This window comes from Chiroxiphia lanceolata, chromosome 8 (genome assembly GCF_009829145.1).
Source record: "Chiroxiphia lanceolata isolate bChiLan1 chromosome 8, bChiLan1.pri, whole genome shotgun sequence".
NCBI lineage: Eukaryota > Metazoa > Chordata > Aves > Passeriformes > Pipridae > Chiroxiphia > Chiroxiphia lanceolata.
Window position 1 is genome coordinate 18,706,104 of NC_045644.1, and position 23,306 is coordinate 18,729,409.

Genomic DNA, 23,306 nt, shown 5'->3' on the forward strand with positions numbered 1-23,306 from the left:
GATCCCCACAGGAAATGAAGGGACAGAGTGCAGCATGTTCGATTTAGCAGACACTAGAAGCAATATCCTCAGAGACAACACAGGTAGGTTCACATAGCAAAGTGAAAGCATTCCACAGATCTTGGCACATCCTCCAGCTTTCAGCACACATTGAAGTCTGTGCTGTCATGTCTTCACCAATAGTGTTACTGGCATGAGATGGTTTAAATAAGCAAAGCATTTGTTAGCTTTTTGTACCACCACCTTACAGACAAACCACAGGTGAATTTCTATTTGTAGAAATACACCTCAGCTGTGAGTCACACTAAGTAGCAGAGATTTTTGTTTGAGAAAATACATATAAAAATAGATTAGAAAGGGAGATGATTAGAAGAGGGGCTTTGAGTTCGAAGGAAACAACAGGAAAGGCTGCGTGCCATGAACCAGCAAAGAGAATGTACAGCTTGTAGTGAAATGGCAAAGGGTGCTGCAAGCCAAGACAGAGAAGGGGTTATGCGATAGCTGCAGCAGCAGAGTTGGGGTCCCTCAAGGCAGCTGTATGACAGAAGTTTCAAGACTGCCTGGATTTGACCAGCAAACATTTTACTACCCTTCCAGGGCTTAAGCAGAGAATCACAGCACTGTAATTCCCCATCCTGGAAAAATTCAGGGTTTAAACGTTTTCCCCCCCAAAAAATGTTTGACTTTGATCAGGTTTGCCACCATACTGACTGGCACGTGGATTAATGGGACCACCGAAATGTGGGCTCCCTAGAAAGCTCAGTGTAATCATGGAGGAAAACCTGTGCTTGGAAGACCCAGACAGCAAGTTCATAAGCAGTGGACACAAGTTCAACTTGAACTTTTGCCCACCACCAGGTTAGAGAGTCTTACCCATGAGGCTTCACTAAAAGCTACTGCTCCTGCCATCACCTGCCTCACGAAATTTTTGTGCATTCCCAAATAGTCTTGGCCAATGACTCAAGCAGCAGTGTTAAGCATTATTAAAAGTACTTTCCTATCTCCAAATCATTTGACTGCGTAATACTCCCTGATGCTCAGTGAAAAGTCTCCCAAGCAGACCATCCCACCCAAAGCACAGCAGAAATAAACAAGCTAATGGGATCCAGAACAATGGCTCATTTCACAGAGCAGACAGTTAGCCCAGTGCAGCTGGTGTAAATGACCCTGCCCACAGCTATAATGATCACAGGGCAGCTCAGAGAACAAGCACAGCGTACAATCTGTCCCCTGCAAACAACGGGAAAACACTTATGAACAGACTCGGAACTCATCCTTATTAATAAAAGCAGTTACTCCATGAATTACAAACTGTAAATTTTTTCTGGCATCACTGCCAAAGCAAAACAAAGCAACCAACAGAGCTGCAACTGTGCAGCCTCTCAGTATTTCACTGAGCACTATGACAAGCCCAGCCAGGGAGGGAGAACTTGTGGTCTAGGGAGGAAGCAAATATATTTATTTAGTAGACTAGATTCCTAACTTATTAAACATGAAACAGGAAGCTACTCAGAGTTTTATGTCAAGAACAATTCTTTACTCTCATATTCTTTAAAGCAATAGCCGAACCTTAGAACAGTGTGAACCCGGATCCCTTTAATGCACCAAACTCATTGTGAAGCCTCCTAAAAATGGCATGGTACCAGTAAGTACTACCTTCAGCCTTATAGCTGATTTCAGAGGAGACAGAAACCCTCATGTTCCAGAATTCAAGATCTCCGACTCTTCACTTAAGGGTTAGACAAACTTTCCCAGGCAGGCAAATCAATTCCCCACAGCAAGATTTTTTGCATTCTCCTGTGTAATACCTGATACCAGCTATGGTGGAAGAGAGGATATTGCACTGAGTATGTGTGAAGTTTGATCAGGTCTGGCAAATTATTAAGAACACAAATGTGATCATTCATTTGCTAAGCTGCTCCTATCTGAGATTTGAATTAATCTGTTCATCAGCTGTGCCAATGTTATTAAATAGTGCAGCTCAGTGGAAGCAGTTCTGTAGACAAATGGTAGAGAGGGCCCAGTATCCACATTACATGCACTGTGGGGGCTTTACTTCCAACTAAACCTAGTCTGCTCCCACAGGCTGAATGCCATCAGCATCTGGAGTGCACAACTGGAGTGCAGCTTTTGTTTTGTTTCATCCAAAACAAATCTAGTTCACACAATCTGAGATCACTCTACAGTGACATGCTATGGAGGGATGACTATAGATTCATTTCCAAACTGCACCGTTACTCCAAAGTACAAGGCAAAAGCAGATTTCTCCATTGTATCCAAGAGCCTTTGCAGTGCTCACCACTACACAAGCAGTAAGGAGCACAGCTCAGTACTTTACTCTTCAAACAAGTCACAATAGAAGAAACAGCATTTCTCCCTATGTTTTAAAAAATATTAGTGTAAAATTGCAGCATCTTTCAGGCTTTTATGGATTTTTGTCTGCAGCACATCTGGTAGGTCTGGAGAACAGAGACTGAGCACCTTGGAAGGTCACAGAGCCAGAATGAGATAGAGCAGTGAAAGGAACCAGAGAGTGAAAGGTGTCCCTGCCCACGGCAGAGGGGTTGGAACTACATGGTTTTTAATGTCCCTCCCAACCCAAACCAATTTATGATTATATGAAAACATTGTGGTTGCTGTTAACGATTAAGGGAACAGTGGAGAAAAGAATATTTACAAAATAAGAGTATGACCCTGATTTTGTTCAAAAGAGGAGCAAAAAGTTAAGGCAGTAAGGATGTCAGAGACAGGATTTAAACCAGCACTCAAGAGGTCAACTGAGTAAAGGCTTGAGACACCAAAACAGAGAAGACATTTGTATCTACCAGTTTGGATACAGTCACCTACAAAGTGATTTTTGAGAAATTCAAAATCCCAAGGGCAGGACCCGCATAGCATTGGTAAGAGGAACCCACTGAGGCAAAAATTGAAGCTACATATGACAAACCAGGATGATGCAATGCCTTGAAAATCATGGGCTGTTTGTTTAGTTCCACCAATGCTAACACATATAATCATCATATATGTGGTACACAGCAACAATCTGTATGCACTCACACATGTAGATTGCCAGAGGAAATCAGATGGGATAATGCAGGGGCACTATAGAGACCAGCACCAAGATATTATGCTGCAGTCTGAGTTCAATACAATAATCTTCATACAGATTTGCATTTGCATTCACTTCTGTGTAGCAGATGACATCACACAGAAGTTAAGACTTTCTGTGAACAGATAGAACTAACTGCAGTAAGTCTCAGGACCTTAAAGCTATTTGCTTTCAAATAGCCAAGGCTGACTCCATTAAAGGCAGAAAACTACACTAAGTTTCTATCCCTCTTCCCCTCCGCCCCCCCCCCCACCCCCCCAAAAAATTATAATTTTAGTTCTGGCATGACTCAGAGATAGAGATAAATAGTTTAAATAAACACAGAGTTTGTTAGCAACAACATGGAACTATATGCACATAAATGCCTGCACATTATACTATGTTCTCTTACACTTATGGGCTGAGATATGTTCATACCACAAACCTAGATATAACCCTCATCTGGTCTGGAAAGTTGGTCTTGATTCAAGGTGAAGTGTTAGGGAGACAAGTAGACAAGCAAAGTGCAGAACTGACACAAACTCCACAAAACCAGGATGCATTTGGATCCAACATTTTTGTTTGTGACTCTGGCCTTCAGAGTTTCATTTTCAGTGAAACCCAGTGTTTTGTCAAAAATCTTTATATTCACTCACCTGCCTGTGCAGTAGAATAAATTTATGGGGGTCCCCACCTGCCCAAGGAGGAAGCTGCACATCTCCAAGCACTGTTCCATCCTGCATGCAGCCTGCAGGAATTACAAAGGGAGAATCAAAAACAAGAATAAGACACATTGCAAATAGGAACAGCTTTTCTAATACACCGAAGTCAAAGGAAATTGAGGTGATTTTCCTACATGCAGTTTCAGGTTCACCAAATTTAGTGCCATAGAATACTGACGACCCAGTGTTCTGGGAATTCTCATCCAGTAATAAAGCACTGAGAAAATGTTCTAATAATTGTCACTAATACAGTAAAAATATGCATGTCATCAGCACAAAACATTTTAGCACAGAATGCAAATGCAGACAAGACAAACATGCTTGCACAACTTTCTTTTTATACATAATCCTGTGAGTCTAACTGTCAAATATTCCTACTAAATCAGCCACTAAGAGGGATTTTGTTCTCAAGTCCTTTGCAACCTGATTCTTTTCAGAAAGTGAGCATATGTTCTTAAATCAGAGCATGGTGTTGCACAAGTAGATGAATTCAAATCTAAATTGAGGTTCAGGTCTGGGACCACAAGTTTCCTTCAGTGTAGCAGTGAACAGATTCTGGCTCTTAGCTTTGCCTATTGTAAAATCTTCTGTATATTTGCCCTCTACTGGTAAGATTCTGGTGTCCTTCATGACCCTGCATTAAATTCCACTCAGGTCAGTCTCTGGATCTTGATGATTTCAGCCAGGCTTTGTTTCTTGGCCTCCTCTCAGGATGAAACTACCCCAATTCTTTCTTATCTTTTAACAGTTTTATAACATATTTTTTTTCCTATTCTGCTCTTTTTCTAAAGTGTATCTCATTTCACTGATATCTTAAATACAATTACAGCTAGATCTCAATACCACGGGTTACATTGCCTTTGCTGTTACCAATTTAGGATGATTCTTAAAGTATTTTTCCTCTGCCTAAATTGTTAACCAACCTGTGCCTACTAAAAAAAACAGCTTTGCATTGCAAATGGTGTGAATGTCCTGTAAAGTGAAGTGAATCAGAACTGCCATGCCTATTTCTGAATACTGGGTTTTTTTGGATTCTCTCTGGCCCTTCATGACTGATGCAGAAAGGTCTAGAGAAAATGTACATTCAGAGGGGATTGTGATGCTGCTTGAGGACAAGGAAAATATATCAAGTTCATGTGATTTGTGCAGAACCTTTCAAGATGATGGTGAAGACATTTGGAAACTTTAATCACCTTGTGGTCTCACATGAGATCAAAAAAACCCCACCTTTCACCAACACCATTTAATAATTGACCCACCTCTAAAAGTCAAATTAATACATTTTTCATAGCCACAGAGATGTGATGATGAGGCCAAGTTTTCAAAAGCAGAAAACTAGATTGGTTATATCAAAATCCACTTTTGTCTGACAAAATGTGTAATTCCCTTGCCCAGTAACTAATAGGAAGTACTAGCTCCTTTCTGATCTGGAAACTTGATTCTTCTAACATCATTCAAATACCAGCAGCTTGTGTTCCTGTAGCCTTATTTTAAGAAAAATTGATCTCTTATCACTAGAAAGTCTCAAAAGTCTGCATAGTCCAGAGACCAACTCTCAACACATGATTTGGATCTTTTCTTCTGGCAGGATGCTGGGAGGAACACTTAAGTCTTTTTTAGAACTTACCAAGTTCAAAGTGATTTGCATTGGTTAGGAACTCTGGCAAGTAAAAGAATTCAGGGATGAGTTCCCTGACATCACTCATGTTGTCCCTTGATGCTGATTCCCACGTGTTCTTGACACTGTGAAACATCCTGTCTGCAACATCAAAACTCCCACCCTGTGAAATGTAGACAGACAAAAAGACTTCCATGTGAATATTCTGTTAAATAAAAAGCATCTTAGCTAATTCTGCAATGATCACTTTATCACATGTTTGATAAGGGAATGTCTCAAGATCTGTCCCAGACATGTATACTATGATCTTATATTAGGGATTATATATAGTCCTATTATCAGGACTTATATTAGTCCTGATTTGTAGGTATGTATGTTGAGAAGACCATAAGCCTGGAGTCTTAGCACAGCCTGCAATAACACAGAGGCAAGAAGAAACAATCATAGGCAGCTTGAGAATGTCAGCATACCCAGTATTAATGCTTCTGAAAGCAGTTACTTCCTTCCATCCCAAAGTGATTTGCAAGCAGTGGACACAACTTCAGTGTTTTCACTTCAGTTGTGACTCAAACAGTTATGAAAAATCTTATGTGCAATTCTCCTATGAAAAAAAACTTGGAGAAGGGAGAAGGTTACCACTGAAGTAACATTCATTAGATCCAGCCAAACAGGAAAGGCCCAGTGGGCAGGAGCCTGCAGGGACAGGTCATACATTATGAGAAGGACAGACAGCATAAAGAGGGGAAGAAAAGAAGAATGCTTGGGAACCACACTGAATTGGTATGTAAGGACGGAGAAACAAACTACCTCACCTCTTGAGAGCATTTGAACATGTTTAGATTAATGAGAGTCAAACACCAGACAAAAGCAGCCTTAGTAGCCCAGGACATCATTCTGAACTAAGGCCTCAAGAGGAAAGGATTAAAAAATAATCCTTCACTTACTGAAGGAAGGGAACATGCCTTACAATGGAACCATATTTCCTACAGGATTTCCTAATAGGATTTCAGATACTGTATACATTTGTGAAAATCCAGGTTCACTTTTACATATGGGTCTCTACATTCAGCATGAAAAGATTTACTTGAACATAAAATTTCTACAGTAATGGAAAAAAAAAATAGAAATCAGTTTTTGGAATCATCTGAGTTTGTCAGAAACACCAAACTGTTTTACAAGAAAAGCTGACTTTTAACTGTATTAAAGTAACAGAACAAAATTTCTTCTCAATATCTAGCTCAGGTGCTGGCAGCAGTGCTCCCAGGACAACATAGATACTTCTCACTGGGGTCAACTAATTTGGATTACATGTCATAGGACATAACACTACATCCCACTGCCGGGGCTCAGGAGAGATTGTCAGAGATAGAACAAGTATCTTTAAACAGTTCTGCAGTACAGTGAAAATTTTTGAATAATTGCTTATCCTCAGCCATTCAATCCTCAAAGCTGCTTCACTAGGCAAAAAGAATAAGCCAGTAGGATTGCATAATGAAGACACTAAAACATAGACATGGTGCAAGAGTCAATCTGTTAATGACTGTGAGATGCAGACAGGTTCTGTCTATGGCTGACCTCTTGGGAAAACTTTTGTTTAGTTTTCTCTTTGCCTGTAGACTGTTGCACGTGCCAGTTGAGAAGGATGTTGTACTTCTGCACAATAACAGTCAGCTGAAGTTTTGACTTACAATCTATTAAATAGGAAAACAACACTTAAGCACCCCCATGCTGTGAGGATGGCATCCCATTCCCATGGACCAGCTGAACCCTGACCAGCAGTTCTGACGGTAAGAACCACTGCCCTTCTGGTTCCTCTGAGTACCTGCACACTTAGGCTGCAACTCCTTTGGATCTACAAACTCTGCTTAGTCTGGGAACTGCAAGTCAAGAAGTAACTTTTGCAATATCTTTTTTTAGGGAGAAAATACCCTCATAGTAAGCTATCAAAAGGCAGAAGTCAATAAATCCCAAGCGGTGAAGCCACATTCCTTGCTTGTCTTTTGAGATAGACTCACACCAAAACCCTGCACATAGTCCAGATGGAAAGACCCTGTCCCTGTTTCCCTGAGGTGAATTCTGACCAGCCTTCTGGTCCAGCCTCATCTCTAAATGACAGCATAGCTCTGTAGTAGCTTCTTGTCCTTCTTCCTTATACCACTGACAATTGTGAAGCCTTCCCACATCCACTCAAGGGACGAAGTGAAGAAGTGACTAATCACATGAGCAAGCCTATCTGGAGTTAATCTGATGCACAAGGTCATCTTGTTCTTGATCATTATTAGGCAGGGACCCTTGGAGTCAAATTCAAATTGAAATTAAAACAGAGTAGAAAGAGGACTATAAATAAATCAACAGCTAACAAGTATCTCATTGAAGCATATTAAAGGGCTTTGTATATTTAATCTGCACACAGTGTGCTGTGTCTGGTGGTGATTGATGCTTTTTCATCTTTTTTTGCAGCTTTTATGAGAGCTGGTCGTAATCTCCTGAGAAACAATATGATTTGTAATAAAAAGATTACCTGTATTAAATAAAAATAATATATACATAGGAAATGCTGTTAGCGCGACAAATCTGGTTAAAGATATTACCACCACGAAAAAATGTGATTTTTTCCCTGGCTGTCTAATTCATTTTAGGGAAAAGTAATATCTTTAAAACTTAAGCCTGTATTATTTATAAAGGAAGCAATAACTGATTTTCCCATTTCCTATATTAATAAATTTATTTGCATATATTTATATCAGAATTAATGAGTTTTCTCTCTCTATGAATGCAAAAACTGCACTGAAAGGGAAAAAGAGAATCAAGAATTGCTTTATGCTTTTAGATTGCAAGACAACAAACTCTTATGACTTTTCTACAGCTAGACACAGTATGTCTCTGTTTTATTTCCTTTCAGTAGAGGCCTTACTGTCATCAGAAATACTGGAAAAATATGCTTTTTAAAACTAGAGACCAGCATGGTATATACAAAGCAACTAGGCACAGTTATCCCTAGGGAGATGGTAGAATTTCACACATTCATAAAACTAAGCATCACCTTGATGGTGCTTTAAACCCTAAGACCTCAAACTGTTTCTAAGAAGTGCTTATGAAGATGCAAAGACTTTTCCACATGCCCAGAGATGCTGAGAAGTTATTACCTGTAGATAGTGCTTAAATGACTGTTCAAGAGTCAGTGACACAATGAAGAGTAAGAACCCTATTTTCTGTAAGTACTTTGGGAGGTAAAGCTCAGGAAAGGTCAGTCTGATACCTGAAATGCAACAATGGGATAAGAATAAAAGGGGATAAAAAGCTGAGCTGATCAAAAGCAAGTCTCACTATTGAGGGTATGGGGTCCTAGAATGCTTTTCTAACAAAGACACTAAACACAGAAACCTTTACTGCTCTTCTGTGGTGCTAAGACCAATTCCTGAAAGGAATTCCAGGAGGTACTTGACCAAGGTGAACTGGAAGGTACCATCCAACAGCTGTTTGATGAGCCAGTTTTTCATCCATTACAATACAATATGCAAAACACCTACAAATTTTTCTCCAGAGTCAGATCTCAATACACTTAAAAAGTGAAGTAATAAGGTTTCTCCTGTACAATCCCCTTACTAAAGGCAATGCTTCCTCACTGCCTTCTTCTGTGGTCAGGTGCAAATCAACTGTTTGACTTGAGAAACAAGATGTTATGCCAACACCGATTTTTCACAAGGGATGCACCCAAATTATTGCATTTCCTTGTCATGTATGCAGACTGTCCGTTTGCAGTTATAAACATAGATTTTTAAGATGCTGAGAAGTTTTCACAGCTCCCAAATACAGCACCCTTCCAAGGTCTTAAGTTTGGGTGTGCTCTTCTTGCAACTGACTTGCTCATACAGTTCTTGGGTCTGCTGTTTGCTTTACTGCATCTCACAGTTAGAAATTCCTAAGCCACTATAGGACCAGTCACCTGGGGGAAACAACAGCAATGAGTTCAGCTGAACATGTGGCAACATAAAAGCAAAAGAATAAGAACTGAAAAAGTTTAACACTTTCAGTGGATCCAGACAAAATTTTGAATACTTCAGATCTCAGCAGCCTTTGAAGATAACTATCCTCACAAAATTGTTGGTTACCTGCTAATCACACATAAACACAGCCACAAAGCATTTCCTCAGACTGCGAACTCGTTATGCATGAAAAGTGTGCCAGTGAGATACAGCAGCCTTTGTTGTTTACAACAAGAAATAACTGCTCCACAGTCATTCATGACTGCAGCTAACATATGGCTCACAGAGTGTGATGGTAACCATTGCCTCAGGTGGTTCACTAACCCATCAGCTACTGCTGGTAACAGCCGATATCATAGGGCTTATTACTTAATTAGCACAGCACTTTATTTGTATTAGTTCATTTAAAAAAAAAAAGACAAGATTAAAAAAAGACGAGGAAAAAAAAAGACCAGCATAATAGCAAAGCACTTGGAAAGCTGCAGGAGACACAGCCATCCCTCACTATTGATACAGCAGTCTCTGAGTGTGAATTGTTATGGCTTAGCTATCTCCCTCATATTGCTCCACAAGGATAGGTAGATTTCAATAAGGCACTCCTTAAAAAAAATAAACTTTTGAGGATCTGTCCTCCTGGTAGACCCTGCTATAACACAACACATACTACAGAAATGAGGGTAACAACTCTCTGCTACGGCCCAGGTGAATTTGCTTGTGTATCATCAACTGCCTGCTGAAAGGGGCAATCAGGAAATTTGGTACCCCTGTATGCTGAGCAGATGGGAAAGGTAAGCACAATATTCAATTTCCATGCAATTCAATTCCATGGTGAGAACCAGCTTGGCACTGCAAAACAGTGCAAAATATTCCTTCTGGTGCACTGGATGTAGTCTAACCCCAGTTCTTCCTCAGTAAGTTGATCCCTTGATCCCTATAATTTCTCACTCACCAGAACCTGTCTGTCCTCATCTGTCCCAGAAATGCATTTTATGCCACCACAGTGCTCCAAGTACTTGCCTGTAGCCACATTACTTTATGGGCACTTGGGCTTAGACTACCTACCATCAGAGTCTGACCTGCTCTAAAGTCAGAAGCTTATATTCAGACAGGTAATAAAATATTGTCTAGGTGTTTACATGCCTCAGCTCTCACAAGACTAAATAATCCTTCTCCCTCACATAAGTCATGCTCCCACTAAGGTGTTTTCACTGAATTCAACACACATGGCATAGAGCTTTCAGTAAGCTCAGAGTCCACATAGAGAGTGCAGAAAATGCCAAAAGAATTAATTCCACTTCACTGTAATGTGTTACATGGTTCATAACAAGCTGTGGGAGGGAAGTTATCTTGCCCCCTTACCTGCAGAGAACAGAAGGTCTGGGTAAATGGCTCCATTCGGACCAGGTAAGATGCCACTATAATTGCTGATGAATAGTGAGTACAGTAATGGCACTGGACTGATAGGTCTCCTGGAAATTGCACAAAAATCAGATTCCAGTGCAAAATACCACCATTTCAAGCCCATAGCATCCAATTACCACAGCACAACTAAATAGGGAAGAGGTCTTTTGAACAGGTGCGTTCAAAGGTCTATCAGCAAAAGCCTCCCACATTTCATTTTCTGGAAAATAACACCTTTAACATTCAACACCATTCCTTTCCCCAATAGTACCACAAAAGTTCTTGCTCTCCAGAGGTCAATAGCCTCACCATTCTGTTTCCTTTTCTTAAAGTAGCTCTTAGTTAAGCTGCATGCAGCAGTCTTCTAACGTGCAGCTTAGATAACAAACAAGACTAATGCATGCAGCTTAGCTAACAACACAGTCTTTTCCAGGGAATGTGGCTTTTTGCTGTAGCATCTCTTCCTGCCCAAGGGAAGAGAACAGAATGCAGCAGTACAAGGTACATAAGGCAGTACTTGCAGGAGTCATTTCTCTTTGTATTCTCAACCAGTTTGTATACATCAGTGTGAGAGGCTCTCCTTGGCATGATGTTTCCCTGAGCCACAGTTCTTCAAAGTTTTTGGGTGTCCTGAGGGGAACTCAAGCCTCTGCTGTCTGTTAGTCTCCTAAAACACTCACCCTCACTCTTTTCCACCTCATTGAAGCGCTGGATGAACTTGTGTTTCCTCTCCACAGTCTGAGCTCCCATGGGCTTTGATAGGTCCCGAAATGTATGAGGATTAGTAAGGTTTAGAGTCTGAAAAGCAAAACCAGAAGATATGTAGATTTTTAGATCCCTGAGTCTTAGAAATCATGACTGTCTCAATGACACTGGACAGCCGCCACGCTGTGTTGGAAGTTTCACCCATACAAGAAGGTCATAGGTTTATCCACCTCCAGAACTTCACAAAAAAAGTACCTGGCAGGTTCCAAACTACTCTCAAGGCTTTTCTGTCTGAACCTCCTTCTTGGGGGTCACACAAACGTGTTCACGCCCATCTGCTGAGCTGATGCAGCCTGCTCTTAACTAGGTATGTATTTAACAAATGTTCATCCACCTTTGTGAGACAGAATGTCAAACTCAGCATGCTGAAGGTAAGGCTAATCTATACAGTTCAATCAGTACAGTTCAAATTAACTGTCTCAAATTTTAATCCCTTGGTCTAGACCCCTCTTCTTCAATGGAATCTTTAAACAAACCTTTGTGCAGTTGCTATCATAGAAAGTACAGAATACTGTGGCAAGCACTGACCTCAGAGTGATAGTCAGCGAGGACCCATGGAAACACAGGATACTGCATGTAATCATTGTAGCTGCGGCCAGCCAATGTGTTCAGGTACATGAGGTAATCAAAGTTGCTAATCTCCCTCTTCTGCCAGGGAAAGGAAACAAGCATTAAAATCTTCAGACTCTACCTGTGAAAACCGTGCATCAAAATCACCCTCAGAGCCCTGTGGTTCCCAGGTCCACCAGGACAAGAGTCATAAATAGTGTAATAAATCATGCTTTGCCATTCAGATCAGCACAATATCTCTTACACAGCAACCCATTCAAGAGAACCTATCTCATTGTGTCTCTTCTTCAGACAGGCCATTTGCATTTGTCTATAATCACACAGTGCTTTTATGCTCTATTTGCATAACAGAGCACTTTTTCCCCAATTTAAAAGTGAGCCAAATGCATGCAGTCTGGATATTGGAAAACCCTGGACAACTGCCTGTACAGAAAAGGCTGCACAAAGTCTTACATATAAACAAGAAGGTATGGATTTCTTCATGTGTCTTGGGTCACCAAGATCAGGGCTACAGGAAAGTAAACACATCTCCCAGCTCAGCAAACATCTGGGAGAATGAGAGGTGCATTGATTTAGATGTACAGATGGTCTGTGAACAGACATCCAACTAGGTGGCTCTCTTTGGTCTCCGTTTCAAAATGTGCATAAAATCACACTTAATCTGCCAGAGAGTAGCACCGTATGTTTCACAGCAGGAGGACCAAAATCTCTGCAATAACCAGATGTAAATACTGTGCTCCTCTTGCCAACAACCTCACCTCCAGCAGTGAGTGAACAGCTTAGGCCTTGAGGTACATACATACATACACACACACACACACACACACACATTTGTGTGCAGACACACAGAGAGGTGCTGAAATTCTTTGCTTAATCATATGCAGCCAAGATTTAGCTTACCTGCCACTTCTGGAGCATTGTCTTTTCCCCTCCTGAGTGTTTCCTGTATGGAACAAATATTTGACTGAAACAGCCTGCTTCAGAACAGTAAGAGAAAGTCAACACATTAACATCTGTGCTCCCTGTGCCCCCTGCTCTCATCCTACAAAAATGGGAGAACACCAACACTAGAAGAATGTTGAGGTTTCATCATTGACCAAATGATTCCAAAATCAGAGTGTCATTGATCAGGTTAGCACAATACAAATTTCCATTACTGCTTTCATTTGGAAGGAAGGCTCTGCCTGATGAGCAGGGATCAGCTTTAGGTGGCTGATGAACTTATCACTGTACCTTTGACACATGTCACTCTACCTTTGACATGCTGACTGTATCTAAGCTACTTGCCAGTTGGCTTCTGAATGAAGTGCCACTTACAGCATGATATTTAATTAAAAAAAAAAAAAAAGAAGAAATTAGGATTGTGGGGCTAAGGATAGATTCTGTTTGCCTTACGATACTGCTGCAAAGTGCCATGTGATGCCACATGGTAAGTTACAAGAATTCAGAAGATGAGTCACAGGCAGAGAAGATTCTCCTGCAGCAGAGGTAGATGGACAGCTGGGAACAGCAACCTCCTCAGCTGCTCTGAGTTAAGCCACAGGGCTAATCAGTCTGTCCTGCCAGTCTCATGCCACTGTAGAGCTAGAGTGCTAATGACAGGTACCATTAAGGCTGTCTGCTTCTATTCTGAAGCGTTAGTTTCAAAAGTTCATGCTTTTCTGAAGTGTTCAGAAAATACAGGCTTGAAAACAGAAGTCCCTCAGTCTTCATATCAAAAGACATTCTTGTTTCACAAAGCACTTTGAAACTAATGTAGTTCTTAAAAATTGGATTGTCATTTTAATATTTTTTACAGTAATAAGACAAAATATGTATTTTCCACCTTTTTGTTCTCAAAATGCAACTTTTTATGAAAACTCTAAATAAAAAACCCCAGATCAACTGAAGGCAGATTCTAAACAGGGAATTCACTTGAAAGTAAGGAAGAGTCAAAGGTTCTGAGGAAACAAAAGTCACATTCCAACTGCACTGAATCAGAAGGTGTCAGTATCTGAAGGCCGTGGATTTGCTCGTCAGTTCCCAGAGACCAAACTGAGACAAGTGACAGCTTCTCGATCATCGTGGTTTAACCCCAGCTGGCAAATAAGTCCCACACAGCCACTTACTCTCCCCACATAGGAACAGGGGAAATCATAAAAGTGAGAAAACTTATGGGTTAAGGTAGTTTAACAGATAAAGCAAAAGCTGTGCATGCAAGCAAAGCAAAATGAGGAATTAATTCAGTACTTCCCGTCAGCAGGCATTGAGCCATCTCCAGGGAAGCAGGGCCCCATCACATATAACAATGACTTACAAAGACAAACATCATCACTCCAAATCACTTGGAATGTCTCTGCCTCCTTCTTCTTCCCTCAGCTTTATATGCTGAGTATGATGTAGCATGGTATGGAATATCCCTTTGGCCATTTGGGATCAGCTGTCCTGGTTGTGTTCCCTCTCAACTTCTTGTGTGTCCCAAACCTCCTCACTGGTGGGACAGTATGAGGAATAGAACAGGCCTTGACTCTGTGTAAGCGCTGCTCAGCAATAACTAAAACATCCCTGAATTATTAACACTGTTTCCAGCACAAATTCAAATGCAATTTTCTTCTATTATGAAGAAAATTACCTCTACTCCAGCCCAAACCAGTACATGGATTAAAGATACTTTTGATCTTCCAAAGTAAACAGGATTACTGACATGACATGATACTGGTGGCAAGAGAGGCTTTTTCCTTTGAGTGTAATAGTTTAAACAAATTCTAAGGTGCCAGCTCAGAGTCAGGACTATTAAATTCATGAATTGTAAGGAAATAAGTTCAGCCATAGATTTTAAAACTGCTACAGGAATAACTAGCTGCTATTTCACACTCTTGTGCTCTGTATTGGACACATTAGAAATCCACAAAGGAAGGCTTAAAGTACCTTCAAAGATCTAAATAAAACATTGGAAAAGTCTATGATCATTACACTTTTATTGGATTTGCAGTAGTAAATTCTTGTAAACCACCTCTCATGCTTATGAATCATTATTTTACCGCCTATTCAATCCTGGAGCAGTTGATAGCGTATATAAAGAAAAAACACTACGGTTTTCTCAACACATTATTTTATTCCTTGCTTAGGCACTCTCTTCAGAGAAAAGTGTGTATCTGAGAGAAGGATTTTGCATGAACAAACATGAAACCCAGGACAAATTCTAGCAACGGTTTACAGTTGCTAAGCTTTGTTCAGTTCTCCTAAGCAGATGAAACTAACAATGACAGGCTATAGTTTTATGGAAAACAGGCAACACAGAAAGGTGTAGAAGTCCAATACAGAAAAATAAGATCTTCACTCTTTGTCCAAAAAAATTAGTAGATTATATAATGGTCTAATTTACACAATGTAAATCAGAAGAAATTCCATTGACTAGGGTAATGGTGGTTTTGCACCCCTAGTTTGAGCAACACGTGGCTCAAGAATGGGGGAATTCCAAAACACAAAACAGTTATTGAGCACTTATCCTTTAAAATTCAGCCCTCTCACACTATATGTAGATTTCACAGAGCTTTATCCCAGTGGCCTTTGTAAGGCCTCCAAGAGACATTTGGAACTCACAGAGAGTATCTTGAAAGGATGGAACAGGATCAGGATTTCTGGGGTTATTTGGAATGTGGTTGGATTAGGGTGTTTGTTGCAGAAAGATCAAGTTAAGTTCTTCCCTTTCCACAGGGGTAGACTCACTCACTAAAACTGCCCATGTTTATTTTAGATTTTTGGCTGAGTTAGAAAGCAGGGGAGAACATTACAAAATGTTATACACAGGACTAAACTGTGCCAGTCTGTGTGTATGTTATGCAAATATACATATGTTGACTTATGGGTGCCATGACCCTCTAGTGAAACACTTGCTCTGCTTGTCACGAGCCCTAAAGAGCTAATAAGGACTCTACAAGGGTCAAAATAATCCTCTGTGCTGACTTCGGAAGCCACTACATAACTCAAAGAGGTTGACAAGTTCATCACACCATGAAAATAAGCAAGGATAAATGTAGTCACTCCCCTGTAAAAGCCATCCTTCTGAGTCTCAGAGGACCCGGCAGGATGCTCCCTCCAAGTCCCCAGAGATCTGGAATTCTGCATTCTGCTTTGTTCACTCAGGAGCTCAGAACATGAACTGCATTACAGGCAGCTCAAGCCTATTTCTGCCTTCTCCTTGACAATCAATTAGCATTTCTTCAGCCAACACCTCTCTAGACAGCACAGCAAAAGCTCAGCATAGATTAACATCAGCTATCCAACCTCAGTAAGTGCATTTAAAAGTAAATAAATAAATAAATAAATATTCAAAGGTTGGTTTGCAAAAGAAACAAGAGAAGTGCTTTGTAAGTTTAAATAACTAAACTTTCAGAGGGGGTGTAATTATCTGAAATCAAGAGAAGTACCTAGATATCTATCTATATCTTAATTTATAAGGCATTTGTAGGGCACCAGACATGGCAGTATCTAAGCACGATGTGTACTAATGATGATCCACCTTTGGCTATACTATACATGAGTGATTTATTAATCCCTCTTCCATTAACATCAGACTATGATCTCACTCTTGTGATAGCCAGTGCTCTCCATTTGCTAGAGACAGGTGGACCTCAACCCATTTGGAGATTCATTGCAGATGAGATAATCTCAAAAGATAAGATTTTGCCCCCACTGACATTAATACTAAAATTCCAATAAACTTAATAGGTTCTTAGACTTCACAAAGCTGCTTCCATTTTCTTTTTTTCTTCCATCCCCCAGACCTCTTAAAGTTTGGAAAACAGTGCCAAGGCTCTCCTAAAACCACTTTTCTTAAGGAATCTTTGCAATTACCAAAAACATTGTAAGGAAAATTCCCTTTCTGTTAAGCCACAACTTAGGGCCAAGTCCTACTATTAAAAAAAAGAATAGAAGACTTCAAAAAGTCTTCCCTGTGAAACAATCAAGTCTCTCTCAAACTCCGACCTAAGTGTTAGGTTAGATCACTTTAGAATAAAGGTACAGTGTCCTTTTTCTTTGACTGTAGCAGTCCACTTTCTGGGTGGAGATATATATTGGTATTATAATTGAGATATAATACAAAACTTATAAATAAATGTCATATTCAAGTAGGGCTCCTTGAAGGGGCTATGGAAGGAGAAAGGAATCTCCCTCATTTACAGAACTCTGCACCACGTGCGTTCACAGTGCCTAAACCAAGGGGAGAACATTTCCAGTGTGGAAATGCTGTGGTCAAGCACACTTCGGGCTGTGAAGAAACACATCCAGTAAATTCTGTTTATTTGTTGAGGTAAGCAGAATGCAATCTCCAACCCTGGAATCAGACAAGCACATCAACGTTATCAGCTTCTTTATACCAATAATATCCCGGACCAATTATCAGCAAGAGAGAGGCCTCAATGTTGCATGTCCTGCAAATAATACATAAATAAACCACTCAGCCACTTCTTTTTTTCCAGATGCTATTTTGAAATTACTGCAACTGGTTGATAAAAACTTCAGCTCAGTAACCTCAGTCATATAGAAAAATTTTAATAAATTCACATGCTTCAGAGGGAAATTGTACCAACCACACCGTTGAAGGGTCACAGATAAATGAATATAAATTGCAGCTCATATCCTCTCTGTTGTATCACTGAATGAGCCTTCTGTCCTTTGTCCACATCTATCCAATTTGGCATGTGCTAAGGATGGTATCACAAGTGTTGTGAGTTTTAACACACACACATACAAGTATCTATCACCGTGTTACAGCCAAGTAAAATGAAATAGCCAAAAGACTAAAACTGACAGTTAAGGAATGTTAGAAGCTGACTAACAGCTTCTAATGAGCTCCAGATGCTTTTTCTTTCTGCATAATTTGAAATCTAACATTTCCAGGCACTGCATGCCATTCAGTTCTTCCCCCTCCAGCTCGAACTTCCATTCTGGAACCAACCATTATGCTGATGATCTCCAAGGGCGTAACACTCCTGTTGCTTAGTAACAAAAGTTTCACGGGCTGCGGAAGGAGCACAGAATAGCAAGACCCTGCAGTGAGGGAAGCCCTTTTGCCACTCCTATTCCCTCCACACACACACAAGTTTCTTGAAGAGCTGCCATTTTCTGTCAAGAAAGTGCAATTCAGAATTCGCAGGACTGTGGAAAGGAAACTGTCCTGTGTTTCCTGCTCACGGGTTTATTTACAGACTTAAAGACTAATTCATAACTCAAAGAAGAGCAGACAGAGGACAACTGCACAGTAACAGACTATGAAGGCTCAGCCCACGCAACTGAGAAAAAACAAGTAGCTTGTGACATCTGTACCTCGCCTTCTAGGCCTTTCTAGCAACTAGCTGGTAAGATCTTATGCAGGGGGGGCAGTCTGGCAGAATTGTTAAGATGAAACAATGTTTTTGTTTATCCTTGGTGGGCTTTGGTTTTGCAAGTAAGCTTGCAGTGTGTGATAGTATGGTGGCTCGGAAGTGATCTATAAAAGTAGGAAAACCAAGGAAGGAAACCTCTCTTGAACTATTTGCTCATGGCAGGATTTAGTCTAAACCTGCCTGTTAGCAAAAGACTGCGTTTAAGATAGTCAGTGAATTAATCTCTCTTTCCCAACAGATCGTATCCAACAACAAGAAATGATAACAGATATGTAAGCAGGGAAATAACAACCCACCCAAAGTGTAACTGCTTGGCTTCATGCAAAATCATTTGCTGTACAAATGCTGGTTTTAAGCTTTATATAAAAGTATTTTCATAGAAGTATTCCATGGGTGAATCAGCATGTTACCACACTGCTTGCCTACCCCCAGAGAGGTGCAGGGCATGTTCAGCTCTGCTAGGCTTGGCAAGCCTGCTCTGCACTGTGCAGACTTCCAAGGGGAAAGTCAGAGGAAATATGCATTCTTGTACGATCAGATCTCCTTCTTAGGACAGACCTAAGATACAGTGGGTCATGAATGACCCCTGTGCAAGTGCTTAAATGCAGATAAGGAGTAATCCTCTATCCTTCCTTGCCTCAGAGAGACATTGACAGTCTTGGTGCTGGTGCTCAAGGTCTGTTCCATCCCTGCAGCTCCCAGTGACACTGAGTACCACAGACAACATGATGCCCTTGACATACATTTTCTATTAATTTCTGTATTAGGTCAGCCTCATAGCTCTGGGCCTATGAAACGCTCCTAAAGCTCTGGGCTTAGCTCTCAGCTTTCAAAACCCCAATCCAGACCAAAGCTTTTGCCAAGCGTGGATAGAAGAGGAAAGGGTTTTCTTGTCAAGATCCTCTTTAGTGAGGCTTTATAACAGTTCCGAAGGACTTAGGTCATCCTAATCAGCACATCTTAGAGGTTCGCAGTAGGATTTTAAAAAATCCAACTATAGGAGGCAGGGTGAAGAGAAACGTCTTAAAAATCTGAAAGGTCCAGGTTCAAACTTTGTAACAGGTTGGAAGAGGTTATTGACAGAGAAATACCCAAACCCAACAAGTTAAACTGTAGGGTAACTGCTGCCAAGCCTCCAGCACTCAACCTTGTACTCCAGGCTCCCTCTAGTGCTGCCAGGCACACACAGCGCAGAGGGACACCAGCGCTGGGAACCAGCATTACCAGAACAGCGGCAGAACTGGCTGATTTTTTACCTCGCTGTTTCTTTTTAAAAATAAGAAAGGAAATCGGTTTGGCTCAATGTTCCCCTCTTGGATTTTAAATTAAAAATAATATAAAAAATTACTAGGAACTAAAGGAAATGTTTTATTTCCAAGAGTTTTAAAGATGTTTTGAAAAACATTTTAAAAGAAATTATAATTTTGAAATTAGAAAAAAAAATATCTTTCCTTGAAACTCCCATTCAATTTATTAAAGGCATACAAATGCACTGAATGTTCTGATCAACTCATCCAACACAAAATTCTAAAAAAGAAAAAGTTGGACCTAAAAGTCACCTGGTTCACACCAATTACAGGAAGCAGAAAGTCTCCTTCCATCGAGCCAACACATAAGGAAGCTGCCCTACAGATCTTTTTCTGAAGCATGGTAGTCACCCTCTGTGCACCAGAAAGGACGCAGGGTGTCCTGTACCAGCACCAGGCTCTGGCATCTCCTACACAGCTGAACTTTATCTTCACAGAATTGACAACAAGAAAATCCTTAAAATGAGTGAGCTGTGATTAGAAAACCCTGCTACTTTGATCTCCAGAACTTCCTACTCACTCCTGGGCAAATTATTTAAGCTAACATCAACAAAGGTGGAAAGAGTACTTTACTTACGCCATAGAGTACTTTCCTTCAGTTACCAGTCCACACTGCGGAAAGAATAGCACTGATATTGCCCTTTGGGCACTGCAGGATTAAATACAGCGAAGAGTAAGAGGCCTTCAGATATAATGGTAATATCGCCCTGTAAGTACTGGTGAGAGACAGAAACATGGGAGTGACACACAGAAAGATTTAACTGTGTTTAAATATTTTTATATAAAATAACAAAGATTTTATTTTGGAGCATACCCTCAGGGCAAGACTGAATCCACTGTGCTGCTTCCAGTACTTTCTGAAGCATCTGCCTCATTACTGAGCTCTTGGGAGGGTGGGTAGTAGCTGGGAGAGATTCCCCCTGCTTTTGCATTATTTTGGGCTGTGGCATGTAATTGAAAAGGAGATGAAATGCCTTAGCTGTAGCCTGAGCTTCCCCTTCACGTATTCGCACATGATTAATGAGTAGCCAAAAAGCCTGAAGGGTTTGTAATGAAGCCTTTCTAATAGGGAAATGTATTGTAGACAAATCCATATTTTGTCCCAAACAATCATTCATCAAAGCTTCAATTTGACTCTCCACAATTAAATGCCAGAGCACCCAGACCATCCTGAGGTTAGCCAGCTGTAACCCATGCTCCTCTCTGAACTCTGGCTGAGAGGGACATTGTCATCCATTTCCAGGGAATCAGCCTATTTCCTTTGTCACTAACTATAATTAGTAGCTGTATTTGATGATCTTCAATTAGAGAGAGTTCACCAAACCTGAGACTAAGTGGACTGTTCTTACAGGCCTCAATTCAACAAAGCACATAACACATGCTGAGCATCAGTATGAGTCAAAAGTCTGAGTAGAACACCTACATGCATTTTTCTGAGGGCAGGGCACCTTTGCAGTGGGAGACCATCTATCCTACAGCACAGATGACAAGACAAGGTTGGAGTACCCAGAGGAGACACTTAGCAAGGCCTGGTTTAACATGTCATTAAGCAGCACTTGACACCAATCCGTGTTGCAGTCTGCCCTGCAGGTGATGTATCAATTGCCAACAGTGCTGGCAAATCTGGGAGCGCACTAGGTTAAAAAAAGACTCATAATAATTTCCTTTAAACACTTAATCTTTCAATAGCATCCAGAGCCCAAATCTTAGATCCATTAAACAGGACATTTAACCAACCTGTTAGCAGATGCCAGGCCTGTAAAGAAGGCAACTGTTTATCGGATAGAACGAGACAATTTTGGACAGCTTCTTTTAATGTAGTCCCTAAGGACTAGATTGAGATCTACGTTACATTTTGCTTCAGTCCTCAAATGGCCGATGGATAATAACACATTTCATTTTGTTTCACATCATCCTTGGCTTAAATCAGTATTTAGAGATGAAAGACAGCAAATGTTTCCCACTTGTAATTTCACCCTGTAATGCAATATAGGTGTTACATTGCAATAAAAGCATATTATATATTATGAGAGTTTCACCTACTCAAAATACTTTCAGGAAGAACTTTCAGAGTTGCAGCTTCAGGGTTGAAAAGTCTTGATCTCAAAAAAAGAAAAGACGACTTCTGAAGAATCTAATGGTAACATTAATTTATAACTGTGTGATTAACAACCATGGCTTTCAAAGGCTTTATGGGAGTTTCCACATTTTATCCACAGAGTCTGGTGTGTCTGTCTATCTCTTGGTGGAGACATGGCCAAGGGGAAAGCAAAAGGCCCACAAGGGAAAAGGATCACCTTGAAGATGGCCAAAAATTCAATCCGAGTAAGTTTTAGTGGAAGGCGTCGTCTTGACTTAAGCAAAATGGGCATTGCCACCTTCCCCAAATGCATTCTGGAACTGGCTGGTGATGTGGACGAACTTGATTTGAGCAGAAACATGTTGAGAAAGATTCCAAACACCATTGAGAAGTTCCAGAACCTGCTCTGGTTGGACCTGCATAGTAATCAGCTTGATGAGCTGCCCCAGGAAATAGGCTCACTTCAGAACCTTACTTTCCTGAATATATGCAACAACAAGTTGACCACGGAAAGTCTGCCAGAGGAGTTGAAACTTCTCAAGAACCTCAAGACTCTTAACCTTGGCTTGAACTGTCTTGAGACTGTTCCCACCACTCTTGGGGCCCTGAGGGAACTCGTTGATCTAGGTCTCTTTGACAACGTCTTGACCACCATACCAAAGAGCGTGAAAAATCTCCCCAAGATTGAGAGAATGAATGTAAAAAGAAACCCTTTACGAGAGTTAGAAAAGCCAGAGGAGGAGATTGACACCATCAAACGCATAGAAACACTTCACTTAGTAGAAGAGAAAGACCTATGCTCTTCCTGCCTGAAGAAGTGTAAGGGTGAGAAGGATGAGCTGCACAGGCTGGAGGACATGACACCTAGCTCCTCCAAGGAGCTAAGTTTCCCTTTACTCCTTACACCCAATTCCTCTGCAAAGGATAATCAAGAAGAATGGAGAGTAAGAGGCACAGATCCTTGAAATATACCAAGGCACTCCACATATCATGTGCTATGAAGTCCAGTCCAAAAAAGAAAGAAAAAAAATAAAGCTGACCTCCCTCTTCCTCTGTTTTCCTGCTCTTCTTTAAAGCTCTGCTCTGTTTTAGAAGCTGATCTCTGTGGTCTCTAAAATGAAAACCAAAACAACTAAAACAGATGTATATCTGGGAAGGACTGTTTCGATCTGGGCCTGTTCCTACAACATGTTCTCCATGTTTGGGTGTTTTGGGGGTCTTTTGTTTGTTCATGTGTCCAGTGAAGGGATTTTTCTAGTAAATCTATTCCCACCACTAAGCCCCAGACATTAGTTGTGTTCATTTTCGTAGGGTGAGAAACAGTTATTCTAGTCTCAGTAAATACAGTTTGGAGGAAAACGCAGAGACCTGGGAACCTTCTGCTGCTGGTGGCTGCCACCA

The 23,306-nt window shown here is 40.7% G+C and overlaps 2 protein-coding genes across 3 annotated transcripts in view; one reads left to right on the top strand and one right to left on the bottom strand.

Moving 5' to 3' along the window:
* Window positions 1-23,306, bottom strand: part of WDFY4 (WDFY family member 4) — a 128,825-nt gene that overhangs the window by 15,317 nt on the left and 90,202 nt on the right. For both annotated transcript variants that reach the window (XM_032695324.1, XM_032695325.1), the window contains exons 48-53: window positions 13,051-13,093; window positions 12,109-12,228; window positions 11,496-11,613; window positions 10,774-10,883; window positions 5,438-5,591; window positions 3,745-3,836 (exon numbers count right to left, since the gene is read on the bottom strand). In XM_032695324.1, the coding sequence (XP_032551215.1) occupies window positions 3,745-3,836; window positions 5,438-5,591; window positions 10,774-10,883; window positions 11,496-11,613; window positions 12,109-12,228; window positions 13,051-13,093 (637 nt within the window). The remainder of the gene's footprint in view (window positions 1-3,744; window positions 3,837-5,437; window positions 5,592-10,773; window positions 10,884-11,495; window positions 11,614-12,108; window positions 12,229-13,050; window positions 13,094-23,306) is intronic.
* On the top strand, window positions 17,970-22,955 carry LRRC18 (leucine rich repeat containing 18). The gene is made up of 2 exons (XM_032695327.1): window positions 17,970-18,491; window positions 22,045-22,955. Exon 2 carries the CDS (start codon window positions 22,079-22,081, stop codon window positions 22,868-22,870), a length of 792 nt encoding a protein of 263 aa, XP_032551218.1. The 5' UTR covers window positions 17,970-18,491; window positions 22,045-22,078; the 3' UTR covers window positions 22,871-22,955.